The following is a 23,182-nucleotide window of genomic DNA, read 5'->3' on the forward strand; positions in this document are numbered from 1 at the left end:
ATAAAACGGTGTAAGTTTCCTTACAAATACAAAAAGAGGTAGGATTAAAGCTAAAATGTTAACTCTTCACACCAAAAGTATCTGGTAATAGAACACAAAGACAGAACCTAGTACTGGACTGAACCAAAGACACAAAACAGGCCTTATCGTGGAAAACCAAAAGGTGATGTTTTGCCACAGAACTTTTGAAAGTCAAGGTACAATTAACAACAGACACAGAGTAATAAAGAGAAGTAAAGGGCTGTTAGACTGGGGGTTGGGATAGAGATAAATTTGACTTTCAAAACAGTAAGTCCATAAGCTTCAAGCTTACAGCCACCAACACCTACCAAGGAGGTAATGCTGTCCACTTCTGGGACCAGTCAGAACCTTTAGCAACCTGTCAAGGCAGGAGTTGTACCATGAGTGTGATTGGAAAGGCCACAATCTAAAACTGAAATTATTTGGGGAGGAAAAGAGTTGCAACAGCTGAGCAATAAGGACATATGCACTGCATATGCATATGCATTGTAGGCTTGGCCCTACACCAAAAAAAAGCCGTTTACTGGTCCGGATACAGAGATGTACACATGGCTATATAAAAAGACAGAAGAACCTGGAAGAGAGCCAAACCCTGAGATTTTTCCATTAGAGTTACTAGGTGGATGTGACAAATAAATCATTGGCTCGTTTCTGCCATGTTGTTTTATCTTTCATCAAAAATGTCATTTATGTATCAGGTAATTGATTGGGAAGACTTTAAGCAGAACTAAATTTTAGTTGAAGGTGATCTTGAACCAGTTTGCAAATCTGATTAAGATTTTTGTGTTCATTTGTTTGTTTCTTAGACGTCTAGGAGGTATATCAAAGAGACTGTAGTAGGAAAAGAGGAAGTTTAGTACAAGCTGGGGATGTTCACCATTGAAAAAGGATTGCCTTTAAATACCCATTTATGAACACTGGGTTGTAAAAAAGAATTTTTTTATTATTTTATTTATTTGACAGAGAGCACAAGCAGGAGGAGCAGGAGAGGGAGAAGCAGAGTCCCCACTGAGCAGGACCCTAGGATCACGACCTGAGCTGAAGGCAGAGTCAACAAACTGAGCTACCCAGGTGGCCCAAGAGAATTTATTTTTAAAATAAAGTTTAAAACTCATTCTCCGAATTTGAGTCAAAAATATAACAAACTTTGGGACGCCTGGGTTGCTCAGCAGTTGAGCATCCGCCTTTGGCTCAGGGCCTGATCCGGGTTGAGTCCCGCATCTGGGTCCCTGCATGAAGCCTGCTTCTCCCTCTACCCATGTCTCTGCCTCTCTCTCTCTCTCTCTCTCTCTCTCTGTGTGTGTGTGTGTGTGTGTGTGTGTGTGTGTGTGTGTCTCTCATGAATAAATAAATAAATAAATCTTTTGGGGCAGCCCGGGTAGCTCAGCTGTTTAGCACAGCCTTCAGCCCAGGGCCTGATCCTGGAGACCCACATGGCTCCCTGCATGGAGCCTGTTTTTCTCCCTCTGCCTGTGTCTGTGCCTCCCTCTGTGTGTGTGTGTGTCTCTCATGAATGAATAAATAGAATCAATAAATAAGTAAATAAATAAATAAATATTTTTAAAAAATAAATAAAACAAACTTTTTGGGCTGATCATGAGTTGGGAGTTGAAGGGAGAGGAGCCGAGGAAGTAGAAGTGCTAATGCAGATGGAGAAACAAGTCACACCGCTTCAGTTTCCAAACTGCCCCAGGTCCAAAAAACCTCTTTTTCAAATCTCATGCTGATACTGAATATTGCGTGTGATGTGCACACCCACATCATCATGGCCTCCTCCTAGAACTCAATAATTCTTTAAGGAAAAGAGAAAGAATTCCTAGGAATTTTTAAGTAGGGGATTTATCGTGGCATTGAGCTATATGTGCAAGACTAAGCACCATATAACCCTCCGGCAGCTCTGAGGCTGTGCTTTACAAACTATGGCGTGTATTAGAATCACCCAGTTGGGTTTGTTTAAAAACACTTCGAGAAGCCCTGCACCAAGGTAACGGTAATGGTCGCTTGGCTGGTGGACCTGGGCTGTCTTCGCTCTGCTACCGGTCTGCGACAGAAACTGACGTTTAAGCTTTATGAGAATAACTTTTAGGGTGATGGGCACCCAAAGCATGTGATCATTTTTCTGGCTTTTTTTTTTTTTTTTTTACTGCACTTTCCAAAAGTAATCGTTATGAGATTAGAAAATCATTTTTAAGTTGGTAAAGCAGTGCTCTACAGCCGACCCCTCCGACTACTGATAGACACCGGCAGACCCGCGAGCGCGGGGTCAAGGGCAACTCCTGCCGGGGGGTCCGTGGAGGGTTAATGCGATCCTAAAGATAATTTTTGCAAACGGCACGGTGGACGGAGACACAACTTCAAAACTGCAGTGTTCATCGTTGTGCACCATCCCATTGCTCCCAGCAACACCACACAGCGGCAGCGTCGCCGCGAGGGCCCGGCATCCCAGCGGACCGCACACGACAGAAGTGTTCGGGGCGCAGAAGCCGGCGCGGAGCGCGCACACACCTGCGAGCAAGAGCGGGAGTCGGGTCTGCGCTTTTCCTACCCAAAGTTTGGAGCCGCCGGGGCACTTGCACTCTAGGTGAGCGACACCTACACACTAGATTCCGTCAGAGCGCTACGTGAGCTTTAGGGAGTGAGAAGCCAAACAAAGGAAAAGCTGCGCCCCCCCGCCCCCGCCCCACCCCCCCACGCGCCACCCCCTCCCCTCGCGGAGCCCCTCCGCGCCTGCGCAGACCCCAGCCGAACTCTCCGCCCGAGGCCCGCGCTCCGCTCTCCTCCCGGCGGGCGGGGGACGCGCAGCCGCCCGCGCCGACGCGCATGCGCCAGGCCGATGACCGCGCCTTCCGCGCGTGCCGGGGTCCTTACCCGCCACGGGGATCGGCTCCTTCCGGCCCGGCAGGGCCTCCTGGGGGCTGACGAGCTTAGAGGCGGAGTCGCCCATTCTCGGGCCCGGAAAGAGCCTGTGGAAGAGCTGGCTCGCCTTCCGGGTGGCTGAGAGCATGGGCGGGCCGCCGGCCGAGGGTCCGCCGAGCCGCACGGCGGGGTCGAGGGCTGAGCGGGCGCCCGGCGGCGGGACCGGCGTGCACTGGGCGGCGCTGCGGCTGCGGGTCCGCGGAGGCCGAGTGCGCTGCGGGCCGCGGCAGCTGCTGCCCCGGAATAGAGACCTAAGGCTCGGGCCCGAGCGGCAGGAACGGAGGGCGTGTTCTCGCGGGGGGGGGGGGGGGGGGCGGGACCCGGGGGGGGTGCCCGGCCCTGGGTACTTCCATCAATCAGCAAGTACTTCTGGGCCGGCTTCAGTACAAAGTTCCCCGGCGGAGGACCTGGGCTAACTGCGGCAACCAAGTACGTGGAGCGGCAGAGGCCAAAAGTTGATAATACCGCCCGGCCTTCGATTTTACAGTTTGTTGCCTCCTTAAGAGCCTTAGCGCTTGCTCAGGGTGCCCAATAAGGTAGAAGACCACCTGCTCTACAGGCAACTGGAATGTGTTGGGTTTTTTTGTTTTTTGTGTCCCACTCGAAGCCATTATAGCGATAAATTATCCAACAGTTGAGTATCCCAAATAAAAACAAGCACAACTTTTTCAAAAAGCTCAAAAACAGGGAAGATAACCCAAAATGATGTTTTCGGTACACGCACACGTACGTACACGCTAATAAACCCATTTTGCAGGGAGGAAAACAGAGAAGGCCTTGATGCCACCGTTAACGCAGCCTCTAGGAATTTTTTTTTTTTTTTTTTTAATGAGAGAGAGAGAGAGAGAGAGGCAGAGGGAGAAGCAGGCTCCACGCACCGCACCGGGAGCCCAACGTGGGACTCGATCCCGGGTCTCCAGGATCGCGCCCTGGGCCAAAGGCAGGCGCCAAGCCGCTGCGCCACCCAGGGATCCCCGGCCTCTAGGAATTTAATGGTGCTGTTCAATCAGTCGTTTTCTCAAATCGTGGGAGATGACATTTGTTCCTGTGACAAAATTTCGACCCAATACAGTAAGGTGGGTAGAGCCAGATGGGTGGTGACTTGGGAGTTCCATGTGTGAAATTTTGGTTTCGCGCAAATGTTCCCCCGGAATGGGCAAATAGTCTCATGAGGGAAGGAACTTCAGATGAGCACCCCCAGATATGAGAGTTTGACCCAACTGAGTTACCCTTTTGTTTTAATGTGGTCTGGACTACAATAGAAGGACAGAGGACTGGCCCTGCTGTACTGTAGAATATGGTCAGACATGTTAACACTAAGCTTAAAGTTTTTATTTTGTAATTTTAGATTTCCTCTGGCAGTTTTTACTTTTGTTTTTGCTATGAGATCATACGAAGGAGTTTCTACAGGCCTCTCTAAAAACACCCCCAAGGTGTCCCTTCTCCGCTTGGTCGCTGAAAAAATAAGATCACTTTTCCATCAGAGTGTATATTCTGTGTGTGTGTGTGTGTGTTTTAATTATTGCCTTTTCGTACATATTGATTTTCTATGTTTTGTGGTTGGTTATATGAAATTAAACATGTTAGAAATAACAGGAACTAAGAGCTGAAGGATTTTTCATGTCACAAGGTACTCATAAAAAAACTAAGTGAAAAAGCACAACAGAGGAACAGTATGTGTATATATACTGTGTAGTATATACAAAAATGCATGTATTGCCACTTGTACACCCACTGAAGAAAGACTAGAAAAAAAAATTAAAATAATGGTTGTAGTTTTTTGTTCAAGGTAATGGTCTTCACTTTCTTATTTTGTTTTAGATTTTCACTTTCTTAAAATGTTCTACATTGTTACAGTGTTCTCAAGTGTTCCAATGCCTATGTTACTTACTTAAAAAAAAAAAAAAAAAACTTTTAAAAGAAGAGTACCTTGATTTATTTCAAAGCTCCCCGCCCCACCCCACCCCCCATAAAGCAGGAGTTTCTTACCTCTTTTACCAGAATAGTTGCAAGAAAAGTTGCGCTAAGGTAGGTAGGTTGGTTGGTTGGTTGAAAGGGAAAATTAAATATTCCAGCCTTCAATGATGCCATTTTCACCACCAGGGCTTCCTTTTCTTGAGACTCTCCTAATCCCTTCTGAGCTCCACACTGAGAGTCTTTTTTTTTTTGTCCATATTTCCCAGTAGGCACACACTGCTCTGATTTGTTATTTTTGTGATTGTGCACTGGTTTTAAACAAATTCTAACTATGTTGTTTAGGAGGCAGTCTAAGCATCCTCTTAGATATGAAAAAGACCCAAAATACAGCAGTTTAAACAAAATAGAAGTTCATTTCTCTTTTACATACAATCTAAAAGTAGGTAGTTAAATGCTGACAGGACCATGTCTTTCCTTCCATAATATCTCATACTGAATTGGCTTACATTAAGTGTCCAGTGGTCACTATTGGCTTAATTGAGCCAAAACCCTGACTTAGATTAGCAAAAGTTTCTTTTCCATTTGTTCAAGAATGACTCTCCCTTGGCTTAGAGACAAGAATACTATTTGGAATATTATATTCCAAATTTAGGCCTAGGTTTTAGTTGGGATACAGATTAGCTTGCCTTAACAGAGACCCAAAGATACTATATATGAAACAAGATACTTTTTTTTTAATTGAAGCATAACTGACATACAATGTTACATGAGTTTCAGACCTACCAGTTAACAAATCTAGTTATGCTCACAAGTGTACCACCATCTGTCACCTGTAATACTATTACAGTACCATTGACTATATTCTCCATGTTATGTCTTTTATCCTTATGACTTATTCATTCCATCCCTAGAAGTCTGTGCCTTCCACTCCCCCTCACCCATTTTGCCCATCACCCACCTTTCTCCTCTCACAACCATCAGTTTGTTCTCTGCATTTATGCATATCTGAAACAAGATAGTTTTGTTTTTTTCTGGTCCAGAGGTAAGTGGTTCAAGACTGGTAGGTCCAGAGGTAAGTGGTTCTATCCTTATACATAACCTCCATCCCAGAACCTGCCATCACATCTGTATCTTAGCCCAGCAAAATGGTAGAAAGGGAAGGGGTATACATCTCAGTGCTCCTGAGATGTATAGCACTATTCATTCCATTGACCTGATTAGAGGCATAACCGCATCTAACTAGAAGGTGGGAGATAAAGTTCTCTAGCTGGACAACCACGTTTCCAGCTAATACTCAACAGTTCTAGTAATAAAAGGAGATGAGAATGTACATTGGTGGACAACTCTGTCACAGTCCACTCCTCTGATCCCCCAGATTTTTATATATGCCCATCTTCTAACAGAACATACCCTATTCCAAAGGAAGAAGCACTAAATTTCTAAGTAGTTATTGTAGCTGGCTCTTACATCCATGGTTTGAAGATGTGCAGTCCTTTACAAGTCTGGATATAGTTCTTCATGACACAGTGACCTACTAAGAAAAGATGAGGTATGTGCTCTCCTCTCCCACATACCTGGTGAGGTAGAAATTTAAAAAATTATTTGGAAAAAGAATGGGGGGAAAGTAGTCACTGGTCCAAAGCCTAGCAAAATGTTGCAAAAGAGAAACTTTACAGATTACCCAAGTGGTGAAGTAAATTCTTGGTTAGACCCCATTTCTGCTTTCCAGAAGGAATTCATCTGCTTGCTGCATTTGAAGTTACTGGCTTTACCCTCTGGAAGGTTCTTCTCCATGATCCTCCATAATTGTATCTGAAGAGTATGTTAACAAGCATGCCTTCCTGGAAGGCTGCACATCTTTTTGTTCCCAGTTTCTTACTGGTGCAGCTTCAAGGAACTATGCATTACTTCAGGGTCAAATGCATAGAGGTATCAGCAAGCTAGACTTGTAGTTTTTTGTCAATTCCACTTGGAAAGAAACTGGAAATATTTCTGGTTTATTCGTTCTTTTACAATTCCTTGTACAAATAACCACAGCTAAAGACCTCAACTAGTCATATTTCTTATGCCTAATTACTCTTCATTTTTATGTACTAGGCTCTGTTTGTCCCATCTATCCTGTATCTATTAACTTAATTACAGTGCCCTTGCAGCCAGCAAAAACAGCAGGTTTGGTTGGAAAGGCATTCCCCTTAATATGATCTTCACTGCTTGCCTTCCATACTTGGCTTCCATCATCTGGCAGACTACACTTTGCTAATGGCCTTTGAGAAGGGCTTTGGGTTGCAGTTTTATCTTCTGCTATTGGGAGTATAATGACTTTTGGCTTATCAAAATTAGAAGGCCCTAAATAACCACCCTCAATCAGTTTGTATTGCAGACTGCAGGCAGAGAACTCCAATCTTAGCTGAGCTTTATTTCCCTTCATCTCTTAAAATGACTAGCTTCTACCTGAGTTCATCTTTAGCAAAAGACTTTGCTGAAGGAGCAGGCAACAGCAATACTCTCTCATTGGTCAGAGAATCATCCTTCTGACAATTTTCCCTATAGTTACAAATTTAAAGAGCATGTGTTTAGCCTTCCAAGGTATTGAGTTAGCAATTTTATCAAATGTTTTATGCCAGCCTAAGAAGGATCACCAGCTTTTCAGCCTGTATTATCTGTGTCCTTGTCTGCTGCCTGCTGTTAAACAAATGCCATATAGTTTAGGTTAATATCATTAAATCTACAGAAAAATTGCTGGAATTAATATGTTGGTTTAGCAACACTTTAGGATACTAGACCTATATACAAACATTTATTGTGCTAATATATATGAGAGAAAAAATGGAAATTGAAGTTTTAAAAACATCATTTAAAATAGCATCCAAGGGCAGCCCGGGTGGCTCAGCGGTTTGGCGCTGCCTTTGGCCCAGGACGTGATCCTGAAGACCCGGAATCGAGTCCCACATCAGGCTCCCTGCATGGAGCCTGCTTCTCCTTCTGACTCTCTCTCTCTCATTCCCTCTCTCTCTCTCTCTCTGTGTCTGTGTGTGTGTGTGCATGCGTGTGCCTCTCATGAATAAATAAATAAAATTTTAAAAAAATAAAATAAAATACCATCCAAAAAAATATTAAGTATTTAGAGATAAACATAACTAAAGATGTGTTAGACCTGTACATCAAAACCCACAAAACAATGCTAAGAGAAATCTTAAAAGATCTAAATAAATGCAGAGATATACCATGTTCATGGATCAGAAGGCTCAGCATCTAAATATTGTTAAAATGCATTTCTCCCAAAATTGATGCATAGTTTTGATGAAACCCTGATGAAAATCTCACAGATATTTTCCTAGCAATTGCCAAGCTGATTATAAAACTCAAGTGCAAATGCAAAGGACCTAGAGTAGCCAAAAACTGAGGAGTCCACCTCCAGGCCAAAATCCTACATGTCATCTTTTAGGCCCAATCATAAGCAATTACAAAAGCTTTTCCCAAAGGGTCTCATAAGGGAAAGCTGCCCTCCTCACACTTGGTGCCATTAGGAGTATAGCACAGGCAATTAATGAACTGCAGTCTCATGGAGGGAATTGCAATCAGACTTAGGCCTCACCCTACAAAAGCCATAGTCATAATCATATCTGCATTTCTAGCTCAGCCATCTCCATTTGAAAGCCTTTTTGAGAGGTTTCTTCCTCTCCACACCCTACCCACCCTCCATATAAAAGGAAACTTTTGTTCAGTGCTCTTCAGCAGAAAGACAATTTCCCCCACTTGTCCTGCATGTCATCTCACTGACCCTTGTACCCAATGTTATTCCATGGGGGAAAAAATGGAACAGGAGCCAGCATTTTCCATTTTGGCCTCTTACCTACAGTATTACAGTAAATGAATAAAGATTTGATTGTTACTTTCAATTTTGTTTGCTATCCTAATTGACCATCCCAACACCTGACAGGCACAAAAAATATGAAAAAGAACAAAGCTAGAAGACTTTCACTACCTGAGTTGAAGACTTATTACAAGCTACAATAGCCAGGAAAGTGTGATATTGGCCACAAGAGGCAAATCAATTAATAGAACAAAACAGAGAGTCTCAAAATAAATGTACATATATATATTAGATTAATTTTCAGTCAAGGTGCAAAGGTTGTGACTTCTGAATGTTTAAAAGAAAACATAGAAGAAAACCTTTATGACCTTAGAGTAGGCAAAATTTCTTAGATATGACACAAAATGTGTGCTTCATAAAAAGAAAACTGATCAATTACATTTTTATCAAAACTAAGAACTCTGTTCTTCACAAGATACTCTTAAGGGAATAAAAATATAGCTCCAGGTGGCCAGAAAATATTTACAAATCATATATATATGATAAATATATATATATTTAATATATATTTGTAAATATATATATATATCCTTCAATATATAACTCTCAAAATTTAATAATAAGAAATAGCACATTTTAAATGAGCAAAAACAGACACTTCAAGTAAGATAAATGGATTGCAAACATGCACATTTAAAAAAAACTCAGCAACATTAGTCATTAGGGAAATGCAAATAAAAACCACAATAAAATGCCACTACACACTCACCAGAATGGTTATAGTTTAAAAAGACTGACCAGGGCAGCCTCGGTGGCTTAGTGTTTTAGTGCTGCTGTGAACCAGGGGTGTGATCCTGGGGACCAGGGATCAAGTCCCACATCGGGCTCCCTGCATGGAGCCTGCTTCTCCCTCTGCCTGTGTCTCTGCCTCTCTCCCTCTCCCTCTCCCTCTCTCTGTCTCTCATGAATAAATAAAATTTTTAATTAAAAAAAATAAAATAAAAGACTGACCATATCAAGTGTTGATGAGGATGTGGAGGAACTGGAACTCTCATACACTGTGGTAATGATCCAAAATTATATAATCACTTTGGAAAACAGTTTATCAGTTTCTTAAGTTGTTAACCCCTCACCCGCCATATGATCCAACTATTTCATATAAAAGCATGGGTCCCATTCGGCAGCGACCACTGCGCAGGCCGCATCACTCCTCTCTCCAGCTCACTCGTGTGCCTCACTCTGCTTCCTCTGCAACAATGTCTGACAAACCCGATATGGCTGGGATTGAGAAATTCCATAAGTCGAAATTGAAGAAGACAGAAACGCAAGAGAAAAATTCACTGCCTTCAAAAGAAACAATTGAACAGGAGAAGCAAGCAGGTGAATGGTAATGAGGCATGTGCTGCCAATATGCACTGTACATTCTACAAGCACTGCCTTCTCTTTTTTTTTTTAATTGGAGTTCAATTTGCCAACATCAAGCACTGCCTTCTTATTTTACTTTTTAGCTGTTTAACATTGTAAGATGCAAAGGGATTGGATCAAGTTTAAATGGCTGTGCTGCCCCTTTTTACGTCAAAGAACTGAGAACTACTGACAACGAAGGCTCCTCCCTTTCCCATCTGCTTGTCGGACTGGCAGGGAAGGAAAATAACTTGCATGTTGGTGAAGGAAGAAGCTGGGTGGCAGGACAGTGAGATCTAGAGTAAAAACCAAGCTGGCCCAAGGTGTCCTGCAGGCTGTTAAAATGCAGTTTAATCAGAGTGCCATTTTTTGATTCAAGTGATTTTAATTATTGGAATGCACAATTTTTTGAATATGCAAATAAAGTTTTTAAACCTGAAAAAAAAGAAAGCATGTGTGCATATAGTCTTATAGCAGTCTTATTGTAATAGGCAAACACTGGAAACAACCCAAATGACCATCAACAGGTGAATGGGTAAACCAATTGTGGTATATCCTTACAGTGGAATGCTACTCATCAATAAAAGGGAATGAATGAACAACTGATACCCTCAACAACACGGAAAATTTCAATATACTAAGTGAAAAGAATCAAACTAAAAAAAGGGGGGGGAAGAGTAAAAATTGTATGATTCCAATTATTTAAAATCCGAGAAAATGCAAACTAATCTGTAGTAACAGAAAGCAGATCTGTGGTTGCTTGAGAATGCAGGTAAGGGATGGGAGGTGGGATAAAAAGGCTTACAGGAAAATATTGAGGACTATGGATATATTCATTAGCTTGATTGTGGTGATGGTTTCACAACTGTATCTTTATTTCAAAAACTGTTAAATTGAACTTTAAAAATTTTGTAAAGTGTGTTTCTGCTATGTGGGCAGAGTGAATACATTAATATTTAAGCCCAGATCCACCTACATAACTGCCTCTTGCTCTTCAGAAAGCAGACCCAGAAGTCACGAGATGCAGGCCAGTCAAGTTTTGTTAAAGAGAGTGTTGGAGATCAGGAGCATGGACTGTGATTAAGAGTCCACTGTGATAGACAGGAAACCAGAGTGAGTAATATAGAGTAATCTGAGGGCTCTCGAACCCTCCTACACAACTTTACTCATTCTGTTTATACTGACTACAATCCCTGCCTGATTCTCTCTGGTTTTCTGATTTTATTCTTCACCATTCAACTCAAGACTGATTTTCTCTGTGAACCTTCTCTGATTGCACAAGGAGACAGTGATTATTCATTCAGTCTGGGTTCTCCCATAAAACTCACTATTTATATCATTCAGGTAGCACATTGCATGTACTTAATAATTATGGAAAAGATATATAAGTTACTGTGAAGGTACATGTGAAACATGTACATAAATTCTTTTTTCTTCTGCCTCTAAAAAGTGAACTAATTCCCCTCTTTTTACATTCTGGTTGAACTTAGTGTTTGCTTCAAATGGATAGAATAAGACAGAAGTGATGATGCATGTAACTTCTGAGACTAAATCATAAAAGGCAGCACAGCTTCCTTCTTGCTCACTTTTGGATCACTCCCTATAGGGGAAGCCAGCTGTCATATAATGAAGATCTTTAATCAGCTCTATGAAGAAGTTCACCTGGTGAATTGAGTTCTTCTACCAACAGCAGGTGAGTAAGCAATCTTAGAATCAAATTCTTCAGCCCTGGTCAAGCTTTCAGATGACATCTTGTCTGCAACCTCATAAGAGACCTGAGCCAGAACCACCCAGCTAACATGCCTCAGGTCAAATTCCTGACCCACAAAGGCCATAAGATGAAAAATACATGTTTGGTTTTTTTTTAAACTGTTTTTTAAAGTCATGGTGAGATAAAGAGACAATATTCTTGAAAACCAGGCTTATCATAATTACAAGGCTTTTCTTGGGCACCTCCGTGGCTCAGTGGTTGACTGCCTTCTGCTCAGATTGTGATCCCGGGGTCCTGGGATCAAGTCTGGCAAGGGCCTTCGGCAGGGAGCCTGCTTCTCCCTCTGCCTGTGTCTCTGCTGCTCTCTGTGTGTCTCTCATGAATGGATAAATAAAATCTTTTTTAAAAAATAAAGAGCTTTTCTTAACTGATTTTACATAATAAGAACCAAAGTATACAGGACTGGTCATAAAATAAACCTTAGGGGCACCCGGATGGCTCAGATGATTGGGTGTCTGCCTTCAGCTTAAGTCATGATCTCAGGATCCTGGGATCAAACCTCACATCTAGCTCCCAGCTCAGCGGGGAGCCTGTTCTCCCTCTGCCTCTCCCGTGCTCATAATTAATTTTTTAAAAAATTGAAAGTCGTGGTCTAGAGAGACTATAAATCTCTCAGAAGAGTCTTGCATTTGGCAAGGCTTACAATGTGGTATGCATGCAAAGTTGGAGCAACGGAGCTGAAGGCAGCCTCACAGGATCCTACACAACTGTTTTGACTATGGAAAAGCAGGAGAGCACTCCCAGGTCTCCCAAAAGGGTTAGGGATATGGAAGGACTAACAGAACCAATGACCCCAACAAAGCCTGGAGCTGGAGCAAGGAGACCCAAGCCCTGAGGCCTTGTGACGAGATGCAAAAACAAAGTCCTCACAAACAGGAGCCAGCACGATATCCAAAGGATGGAGCAAAAGTTGCTCTGTGTCAGCAGTGTAGGAACTCAGTGGCCAGGAGTCCTCAGTATATCTGCACACCAATGCAGACATACTGAGGACAGAGGCCAAAGCTGAGAGTCATCTCAACAGGAGGCCATTAGACCAGGAGGACATATAATTTCTCCCAGTACCCAGATGCCATCTTGAAAAGGAGAAAGGTATAAGAAAAACCCTGGAGAGAATCCCAAAGAACTGAGCAGTTACCCAAATAGGCAATTTAAAACTAAAAGCCACAAAAAAAGACACTTTTATTTGGCAAGATCAAGTGTTTTTCTCCATCATTAGGAATGATGAGAGAGCAAGATGAAATCAGTTCTAGAAAACAGGACAATTAACATTTCTCTTACATCTGAGTTATGTTGTTTAAATTTTGCTGTCATTACATGTGATCTATCAAAGCATAGATACCTTCTGTTAAAAAAAAAAAAAAAGATACCTTCTGTAGAAGAGGTATTTACCCTGGCTAAAAGTAAGGGATATTCTCTATTTCTTAGGATATCTTGCAAACAAATGAAGTATTGTATGGTAACAGTCTATAATAAAAGGGCAGAATTAGAGGGAAAAAAGCCAATGTAATAATTTTTTCATAATACTAAATATATTCAAGTTAAAAAGTTATCTTTTGTTCTAAAATAATACACTTATGACTTTTCTGGTGTTAGAACATCCTTCCTTCACACATTGTGATGAGAGAGCAGTTGTTCTTTTATGACCCTTATTTGGCAAAGTTGAAAATGGACAATGTATGCTGGCTTCCAAAATGTTTGGTCCAATTTTACTGGTGCTTGAAATGCATGTGTGGAACTCACTGAGGTAATGTGTGTGATGGCCCCGGCACGGAATAGGATTCCATCAACACAAGCTCCCTTCCTCCCTCATCCAGTCATTACCATCCAACCTCCCAACCCCATCCTGTTTCTTAACAAGGAGCTGTTGCTCTTTTTCCCACAGGCTCTGTCTCATTCTCCTTCTCAGCTTTCCTAACTGCACACTATTTTAAGCCACCTTTCCCCAGGTGGACTAGAAATGATATAAAAGATTTGATTAAGGGATGAGAGAGAAGTCCAAGTGTCCCTTCCCATCCTCCTACCCTTGCATGAATGTGGGGATGAAATCCAAGAAACATCCACATGGATGAAGAAGAATCTGAGAATTTGGGGACTAGTGTTCAACAAAGAAGAGGGCAAGAAAAAGACCTGTCCAGAGGATTATATAAAATTGTGTCACTACTAAATTTCTAAGGGCTATCATATTACATTGTATACATCACTGACAAAATGAGCCTAATTACATAGGCAACTTTTTTTATAATTTTAGAAACTTCAGTGTCAAGTTATTTTGTCAATTAATTTTCTTTTATAAACCATCTATGCGCCAGGGATACTAAAAACAAAAACACAATCAGAAAGAAAAACATACTCCCTGAAAAGTCAGGTAATACATAAAGACATTTCATTTAGTAAGAATTGGGAAATCAATCATTATGTAAGGAAGATGTATGCCATTAACTAAATTATAGAGAACATACCTGCTTCTCAGTTACAAATGTTAAATGTTTTTTTTTTTGATGTGTTGCTTCAAGTGTACTTTTTGTATTGCCCCTACATGCGGATTCTGCTGAACATCATTCAGTTAGTAAATACTATTGAACTCATGTCAGATGCAAGCACCAACCGGATGGCACACAACATCAGAGAGTAAGGCCTCTGTGCTCTCCAAGGGTGCACAGTGTGGTAGGGAGACATCTCGTGCCCAGCCAGCCATAGAACCACACAAGGCAGACCAAAGGGTACTCAGCAGCATAGCCCGGGACAAAGGGCTATGGGGTCTTTCAGGAGACGAAATCAGACCCTTAACTTCTGAAGTTGCAGGTCATAGGATGGGCCATGCGCCAGGACTATTCTAGGTACAGAAGATGAAGTCAAGGACAGCTTGTACAAAAAGGCAAGGCTTTGTCGCCTCCAAAAGACATGTTAGCCCTTACATGTATTCTCTATTAAACCCCAAATAACTGAGGGGACCCTCAGGCAAACTCAAACTGAGATAAGAGATTTTTGGCTTTTTCATAAAAATCCACTTAACTAGGTATAGACACCCTTATAAATGAATAAATAGAAAGCTTAATGTGACACTCTACGTTTGCATACTTAAAACCATGTGCCTTATTTATGGACTATTAGTAGAGGATACAAAACTATCTTAAGCATTTCAACTAATTGCATGGATTATTTCATTGAGTTTTAAGAGGAAAATAGTTATAACATTAATAACAATACTTAATAGTTGTTGAGCACTTTTTAACCTCCAGTCACCATTTAGGAGCTTTACATGCACTGTTTCTAACCTTCACTCTGACCTGTCTTCACAAGGGTTTTTAAATTTTTATTTTTTTATTTGAGAGAGAGAAAGAGCCTGAGGGCAGGACAAAGGGGCAGAGAGAGAGGAAAATCTTAAGCAGACCCCTCGCTGAGCGTAGAGCCTGGAGTCTGAAGCCAGGAGTGTGGAGTGAGGAACCCAGAAGGGGGAGCCCATCTCACAACCCTGAGATCTCAGCCTGAGCCCAAACCAAGAGTCCATTGATTAACCAACTGTGCCACCCAGATACCACCTGTTTTCATGGTTTTATATGTAAAGAAACTCAACCAGAGCTGCTAAGAAGAATCTGGATTCAAACCTGAGTTTTCTTAACTCTCAAGTTTCAAGATCGTTTCCCTTTTTCTTGTGTGTGTGTCCTTAATATTTTTTTAATCAATTTTTTTTCATCATGATAAATGCACTCTATAATCCCTATCATCTTTGTCACCCATCCCCCCCTCTCCTCTGGTAACCATCAGTTTGTTCTCTAAGAACATGTTTCTTGGTTTCTCTCTCTCTCTTTTCCCCTTTTGTTTTATTTCTTAAATTCCACATATGAGTGAGATCTCATATGGTATTTCAATTTCTCTGACTTATTTTGCTTAGCATAATCCTCTCTAGCTCCATTCATGTTGCAAATGGCAAGATTTTATTCTTTCTTATGGGTAATATTCCATTGTGTGTGTATACCAGATCTCCTTTATTCATTCATCTATCAATGTACACTTATGCTGCTTCCATAGTTTGGCTATTGTAAATAATGCTACAAATAAACATACAGGTGCATGTATTCCTTTGAATAGGTGTTTTCATATTTTGGGGGAGGAAACCTAGTAACTGTGATAACTGAGTCATAGAGTAGTTCTATTTTAAAATTTTTGAAGGATGCCTGGGTGGTTCAGTGATTGGGCATCTGCCTTCAGCTCAGAGCATGATCCCAAGGTCAAGGATTGAGTCCCACATCAGGGTCCTTGCAGGGCTCCTGTTTCTCCCTCTGCCTGTGTTTCTGCCTTTATGAGTGTGTCTCTCTCATGAATAAATAAATAAAATATTTTTAAAAATTTTTTAGGAACTCCATCCTGTTTTTCACAGTGTCTGCACCACTTTGCATTCCCACCAACAGTGTGCAAGGGTTCCTTCTCCTCCTTAACCTTGCCAATACCTGTTGTTTCTTGTGTATTTGATTTTACCCATTCTGATAGGTGTGAAGTGATATCTCATTGTAGTTTTGATTTGCATTTCCCTGATGATGAGTGATGTTGAGGATCTTTTCATGTGCCTTTTGGCCACCTGTATGTCTTCTTTGGACACAAGAAATGTTTAGGGGTGGTAGATATGTCTATTACCTCAGTTCTGGTGATGGTTTCATAGGTGATTACATATGTCCAGACCCATCAGATTTATCCATTAAATATGTGCAACTTTTTGTATATCAATTATTTCTCATGAAAGCTGGTAAACAAAGAAATTAATATACAAAAAAAATTCTACTTGAATCTTTTGGGGGCCTCCGTGGCATGTGTGTATGTGTATACATGAGTGTATATGAAGGAGTTTAATTTATATACTAACTAAAGAACACTTAGCTAAGAAAATAAGAGCTAAGTCCTATTTGCATGGAGACCCATTCATCCAGGACACACACAAGGGAAAGGGTAAGAAAGGACTTTTGGAGGGACTTATGCAATTGGCTCAAGAGATGCTATGAGTGATTCATGTATTTCTTCATCACATATTGGCTAAATGTGTGTTATGCCCTTGACATTGAATAGTCAGTTGAGATCCAATAAAAAGTGAACACAATCCCTGCCTTCCTAAAACTTACTGTCTAGTGGAAAAGACAAATTTCAAATGATCACACAAACAGATGTTTATAATAATCATAACTAATACTTATTGAGGGCTTCCTCTGTGTCAGACATGATTTCAGGCACTTTTCCTACACTAACTTATTTAATAATTGCCAAGAAAAACTGGAACAAAACCAAAAGACCTGTAAGCTACATGCTGCTATTATTACCCCCATCTGTATATCCAATAAAACCTGTGGAGGAAAGGTTTGTGGGTGACACGAGGTCATTCTCTGGGGGGACTAACCTAGCCTGGCAGTCAAGGAAGGCTGAGAAAAGACTATCCAGGCTGCCTTACCTTCCAAGGTGGGCAGGGTATTTCACAAGCAGTAGGGGAGGGGAGTGCTGAGAGTATATTGGTCTGGAACACTGGTGAATTCTTAGTGGTAGACAAGAGAGTGGAAAATGGACATTTATTAATTACATACTGCTTCCTATATGCCAGAGTCTGTGCAGTGCTGAAACCTATTCCTGAATCATATTCTGACATGACTTGAAGGTTCTGATCCTGAGTTCCTTAAAGAGGAGGGGTTCAGAGATGAAGTACATCAGGCTACCCATAGGGGTACCTAATTAAAATGAGGTGACCCCTGAACCCTAGGGAGTAGCAACAGCATGGGGTTGGCAGTGTCATATGCTCTGATGGTGGCAGCACGAGAGTGGCATCTGTGGTGGCAGTGGGGGGACACCAGTGACAGCTGAGACAAGCTCACAAGTCACCTGGGATGCTGCCAGAGTAAAAACTCAGAGATATCTCTTATCAGATGCTGCTAAAGGCTGGTGTGACTTCGGGAAGTTTGAGTTACATGTGAGCTATATCCCTAAATGTTTCCCTGCATATTCTCTTAGAGCTTTTTGATACTTTCTGGTTCCCAAGCATTCAGCTTATCACTGCCTGTATTGTCTGCTGAGAACTGCTGCCACTCACAACTTTGAGATCCTCCCGTGGGGGTTTTTGTTTTTCAATTTCAATCATTGACTTCAAATCATTTTCATTTGGCTGTTGCTTCATATGCTTTACCCTCTCAGCAGCTTCTGATCTTATTCAAGATGTGCTTGGTGTAGGAAGATGAACGACTGAAAAACAGAGCCTTATTTAATTTGACAGACAACAAAATATGTAGAATTTTTTAAATGTGTTCTTAAAGTTCCAGTTATAATCCTGAAAATGATGGATTAGTACAAAGAGAAGATTTAAATTATCCAGCCTGAAATCTGGATTTTGATGTCCAACAGATTCTATTAAATGCCATTGGATATACTGTATTTTTTTTTCAGCTCTTTGTATAATTTCTGGTATGTTCCAAATCAGCAATGATAGTTGTAGAGAAATTAATACTGATCTATGCCTTAATTTTGGATTCAGTGTGTGACCTGAAATGAGTGAAGATAGTTGAGAATATCATTACATTCCAGGGGCACCAGAGGCATGTTTATGGAGGACTAGGGTAGTGAGTAGTCGGAAGTGTGGTACCTACTTGAATAGTGTTTCTAGAAGTTTAGTGCTTAGACCAGCAGTGTCAGCATCATCTGGGAATTTCTTAGAAATGCTACCAGCAGAGTGCTCCCAAAATAAGCCTCTCGGGTGGGGCTTATCAATTTGTGTTTCAACAAGCCCTCTAGCTGATTCTCATGTATGCTAAACTTGAGAACCACTAAGCTACTCAAAACCATAGTGGCTTAAATAAAATAGAAGTTCATCTCTGACTAATGTGTTAGTCTATGAATAAGTAGTCTAGGAGTGAAATGGCAGTTCCATGAGGTTGAGGACCTAAGATCACTCTATCTGGTCACTCTGCTCCTCTCAATATGTGGCTCCCATCTCCTGGTCTGCAGTGGTTACTCCAGTCTGGCTCTTACACCTGAGTTTCAGCCAGCAGGAAAGAAGGATAAGAAGGAGATTATGGGGCAGCCCAGATGGCTCAGTGGTTTAGCGCCTGCCTTCAGTCCCCGGCGTGATCCTGGAGACCCGGGATTGAGTCCCACGTCAGGCTCCCTGCGTGAAGCTTGCTTCTCCCTCTGCCTGTGTCTCTGCATCCCTCTCTCTCTGTGTCTCGTGAATAAATAAATAAAATCTTAAAAAAAAAAAAGAAGGAGATTATGCCTCTTCCTTCTAGGGTCATGACCTAGAAACTGTACATATTACTTCTAATCTTTTTGACATTCACCTAGTCACATGGCCACACATGGTCATCTTTACCTTATATCATTGGCCCAATTACAACCTGGGGTGGAGGTGGAGTTATTGACTAAGAAGTAGGTAATGGATATTGGGAGATTACTGGTAATCTTTTAGACTCTAAAGGAAACTTTTACCTTCTGCCCATATTATTCCATTCTGTTTTTTTATTTAGATATAAATTTCTCTCTAGGAGATAGACTAAGAGCAGAGGAATTTAAGTAATATCTAGTCAACTCATTTTTTGGTAAAAACATTATCTTCAGGAACTACATCAAAATAGAAAGTTTTTGCACAGTGAAGGAAACAATCAACAAAACTAAAAGGCAACCTACTGAATGGAAGAAGGTATTTGCAAATGACCTATCTGATAAAAGATTAGATTTATTTTTTTTAAGATTTATTTGTTTATTCATGAGAGACACAGACTAGGCAGAGACACAGGCAGAGTGAGAAGCAGGCTCCACACAGGGAGCCTGATGTGGGACTCGATCCCGGATCCCGACATCATGACTTGAGCCGAAGGCAGGTGCCCAACCGCTGAGCCACCCAAGCATCTGAAAGGGTTAAAGTATATAAAAAACTAATACAACTCAATTTAAAAAATTTAAAATGGGCAGAAAACATGAACAGAACAGATATTTCTCCAAAGAAGACATAAGATGGCCAACAGACACATGAAAAGATGCTCAACATCACTCATCATCAGGGAAATGCAAATCAAAACCACAATGAGATACCACCTCACACCTGTCAGAATGGCTAAAATCAAACACACAAAAAACAACAAGTGTTGGAGAGGATGAAGACAAAAAGGAGTCTTCGTGCACTGCTGGTCGGAATGCAAAGTGCTATAGCTACTGTGGAAAACAATACGGAGTTCCTCAAAAATTTTAAAATAGAACTACTCTATGATCCAGTTATCACACTGCTAGGTATTTAACCAGAAAAAAAATGAAAACACTGATTCAAAGGGATACATGCATCTGTGTGTTTATTTGTAGCATTATTTACAATAGCCAAACTATGGAAGCAGCATAAATGTCCCTTAATAGATGATTGGATAAAGAAAATGTGGTATACATACACAATGGAATAAGTATTCAGCCATAAAAAGGAATGAAATCTTCCCATTTGCAACAACATGGATGGAACTAGAAAGTATAATACTAAGCAAAATAAGTCAGATAAATCTAAATACCATACGATCTTACTCATATGTGGAATTTCAGAAAATGAGCAAAGGGGAAGAGAGAGAGAGAAACCAAAAAAGTTCTCATGTCCCTTTATTTTGGTTTTGGCTTTGTATAGTAAAAACACTTTATATGAAATCTACCCTCTTAATAATATTTTAAGCGCACAATGGAATACTGTTAACTACAGGCATTATGTTGTATAGCAGATCTCTAGAACTTATTCATCTGGTATAACTGAAACTTTATATACACTGAACCACAGCTCCTCATTTTCCCCTCATATCAACCCCTAAAAACCACCATTCTACCCTCTGCTTTTATGGTTTGACTATTTTAGATGCCTCACATAAGTGGAATAATGCAGTATTTGTCCTTTTGTGACTTATTTCACTTAGCATAATGTCCTCCAGTTTCATCCATGTTGTAGCAAATTAAAGAATTTCCCTCTTTTTAAAGACTGGATAACATCTCATTGTATTATATGCTACATTTTCTTTATTTTTCTTGTTTTCCCCCAAGTTTTTATTTAACTTTCAGTTAGTTAAACATACAGTGTGATATTAGTTTCAGGTGTTGTATGGGTTGCATTTTGTTTTTCCATTCATCCATCAGTGGACCCTTAGGTTGTTTGCATGTCCTAGATATTGTGAATAGTGTGCTTCAATGAATAGGGAAATATAGATATCTCCTCAGAATGTTTTTTATAAAGACTTTATATTTTTAGAGCAGTTTTCAGTTTACAGCAAACTTAAGAGGGAAGTACCGAGATCTCTCATACATCTGTTCCCAGATCCCATACATCTGTTCCCACACATGAACAGCCTTCCCCATTATCTTCAGAATCCTACATTTTTCACCAAGGATGAATCTACATTAATACATTATAATCACACAAAGTACATAGTTTACCTTAGGCTTCACTCTTGGTGTTGTACATCCTATGAATTTGGACAAATGTATAATGACATATATCTAACATGATAATATCAGAGTATTTTCATTGGCCTAAAAATTAACTCTGTGCTCTGCCCATTCATCTCTCCCCTTGGCCCCAAAATGTTTTTTGAGACTACTACAATTCATCAACATCATCTTTTCTTCTTCTCTAAGTGCATGCTAAGATTATGTGATCGGTAAACAAGATAATCCAAGTGAAAATACTTCATATAGTGCCCAATGTCTAACAGCTTTTACTTTCTTATTATTGTTTTTATATTAAGATATGACAAGCCCAGCCCTTGTCTACCATTGAAGAGACCTAATAAACATTTGACGATTAAATGAATAAATGGCAAAGTGAACGAATAAAAAAGAGGAGGCCTGGATTATAGTACGAGTTTTGTATAAACCAGTTCTATGACCTTTGACTAGTGTTTTAATGTCTCCGTTTTTCTAATCAGTGAAGTTGAAGAGGGAGGAGAGAGAAGGCATAACTCTAAATTCACTGAATCACCAACTTTTTAAGTTGAGAGGGCATTTGGCAGACCTGTCAGTTGGTAAGTAGTTCATTAAGTTCACCCGGAGGCCAAAGGTGGTATTGTCAAGTTTTACCCATTTAATAAACTGGACTGTCTAGTTCTCTGTCCAGAAAACATCTCTAGACACACAGTAGAATGTCAGTAAATGTGTGTCAAATGAGTGAAATAATGAATGATATAGTGTTACATAATTTAAAGCTGATTTACATAGGTTCTTAAAAGCCTGATTATCAGATAACTTATTTGACTATTAATTATTAATAATAATTCAGAACTACTTGTAAGAAGATAATTCAGTTAATTAATAATATATTTCTTGGGGGCAGCCCTGATGACTCAGCGGTTTAGTGCCACCTTCAGCCCAGGGCCTGATCCTGGAGACCTGGGATCGAGTCCCACGTCAGGCTCCCTGTATGGGAATTGCTTCTCCCTCTGCCTATGTCTCTGCCTCTCTCTGTCTCTGTGTCTCTCATGAATAAATAAATAAAATCTTTAAAAAATAATAACAATATATTTCTTGGGGACACTTTTGCCCCCAGGATAAAGTATGTTTTTTTTCCAACATGTTATTTTAGCACAATACAGTTAGAGTTTCATTATTTTTAAATGTAGGTGTGTTTGTGTGCATATGTGAGAGAGAGAAAAAAAATTTTTTTAAGATTTATTTATTTATTTTAGGGAAAGAGAAAGCATGAAGGGGAGGTGCAGAGGGAGAAAGAGAGAATCTCAAGTAGACTCTGCCCTAAGCATAGAGCCCGATTTGGGGCTCAATCTCATGACCCTGAGATCATGACCCAAGCAGAAACCAAGAATCTGATGCTTAACTGACTGTGCCACCCAGGTGCCACAAGAGTAATTTTTAAAACCTACATGAATATACATGAGGATGTTAACAGTAGTTATCTCTGGATGGCAAAAATATAGGCAATTTTCCTTTCTTTCTGTTCCTTCTTTTATATTCCTTGTTTTATGTGTATGTTTTAGGTAAAATTTGTATGTAGTATTAGTTTCAAGTATACAATGTAATAATTCAGTTTTTATATACACTGCAAAACAACACCACAGTAAGTCTAGGTACCATTTGTCACTATACCCTTAACCCAATCCCCACATTTCACCACCTTCCAAACCCCTTACTCTCTGATAAACACCAATCTGTTCTCTCTGTGACTTTTGTTTGTTTTGTTTTTTAGAATCCACGTTTGTGTGGAATCATAAAGTATTTGTTTCTCTGTCTGACTTATTTCACCTAGCATAATACCCTCAAGATCTGTCCATGTCACAAATGGCAAGATTTCATTATTTTTTATGGCTAAGTAATATTCCATTGTACACGTTTACCACATTTTC

General features: G+C 40.5%; 2 protein-coding genes and 1 long non-coding RNA gene across 6 annotated transcripts in view; 2 read left to right on the plus strand and 1 right to left on the minus strand.

Moving 5' to 3' along the window:
• MSRA (methionine sulfoxide reductase A) overlaps nucleotides 1-3,112 on the minus strand; it is a 426,146-nt gene extending 423,034 nt beyond the window's left edge. The window contains exon 1 of one of the 4 annotated variants that reach the window (XM_072796098.1): nucleotides 2,890-3,112. In XM_072796098.1, coding sequence (XP_072652199.1) covers nucleotides 2,890-3,025 — 136 coding nt within the window. In that variant the 5' untranslated portion in view covers nucleotides 3,026-3,112. The remainder of the gene's footprint in view (nucleotides 1-2,889) is intronic. The other 3 variants (XM_072796096.1, XM_072796093.1, XM_072796092.1) reach the window with 3 other exon arrangements.
• Nucleotides 2,042-23,182, plus strand: part of LOC140615944 (uncharacterized) — a 34,493-nt gene continuing 13,352 nt past the window's right edge. Inside the window, exons 1-2 of the long non-coding RNA XR_012016463.1 lie at nucleotides 2,042-2,602; nucleotides 11,679-11,765. This is a non-coding gene — a long non-coding RNA (uncharacterized lncRNA). The remainder of the gene's footprint in view (nucleotides 2,603-11,678; nucleotides 11,766-23,182) is intronic.
• LOC140616473 (thymosin beta-4-like) lies at nucleotides 9,916-10,501 on the plus strand. Its single transcript, XM_072797136.1, has one exon. The coding sequence runs from the start codon at nucleotides 9,925-9,927 to the stop codon at nucleotides 10,057-10,059; it is 135 nt and encodes a 44-aa protein (XP_072653237.1). The 5' UTR covers nucleotides 9,916-9,924; the 3' UTR covers nucleotides 10,060-10,501.

This window comes from Canis lupus, chromosome 24 (genome assembly GCF_048164855.1).
Source record: "Canis lupus baileyi chromosome 24, mCanLup2.hap1, whole genome shotgun sequence".
NCBI lineage: Eukaryota > Metazoa > Chordata > Mammalia > Carnivora > Canidae > Canis > Canis lupus.

What these genes read in the sequence shown, in the direction of transcription:
- LOC140616473 (XM_072797136.1), top strand. Translation starts at nt 9,925, where the DNA reads ATGTCTGACAAACCCGATATGGCTGGGATTGAGAAATTCCATAAGTCG.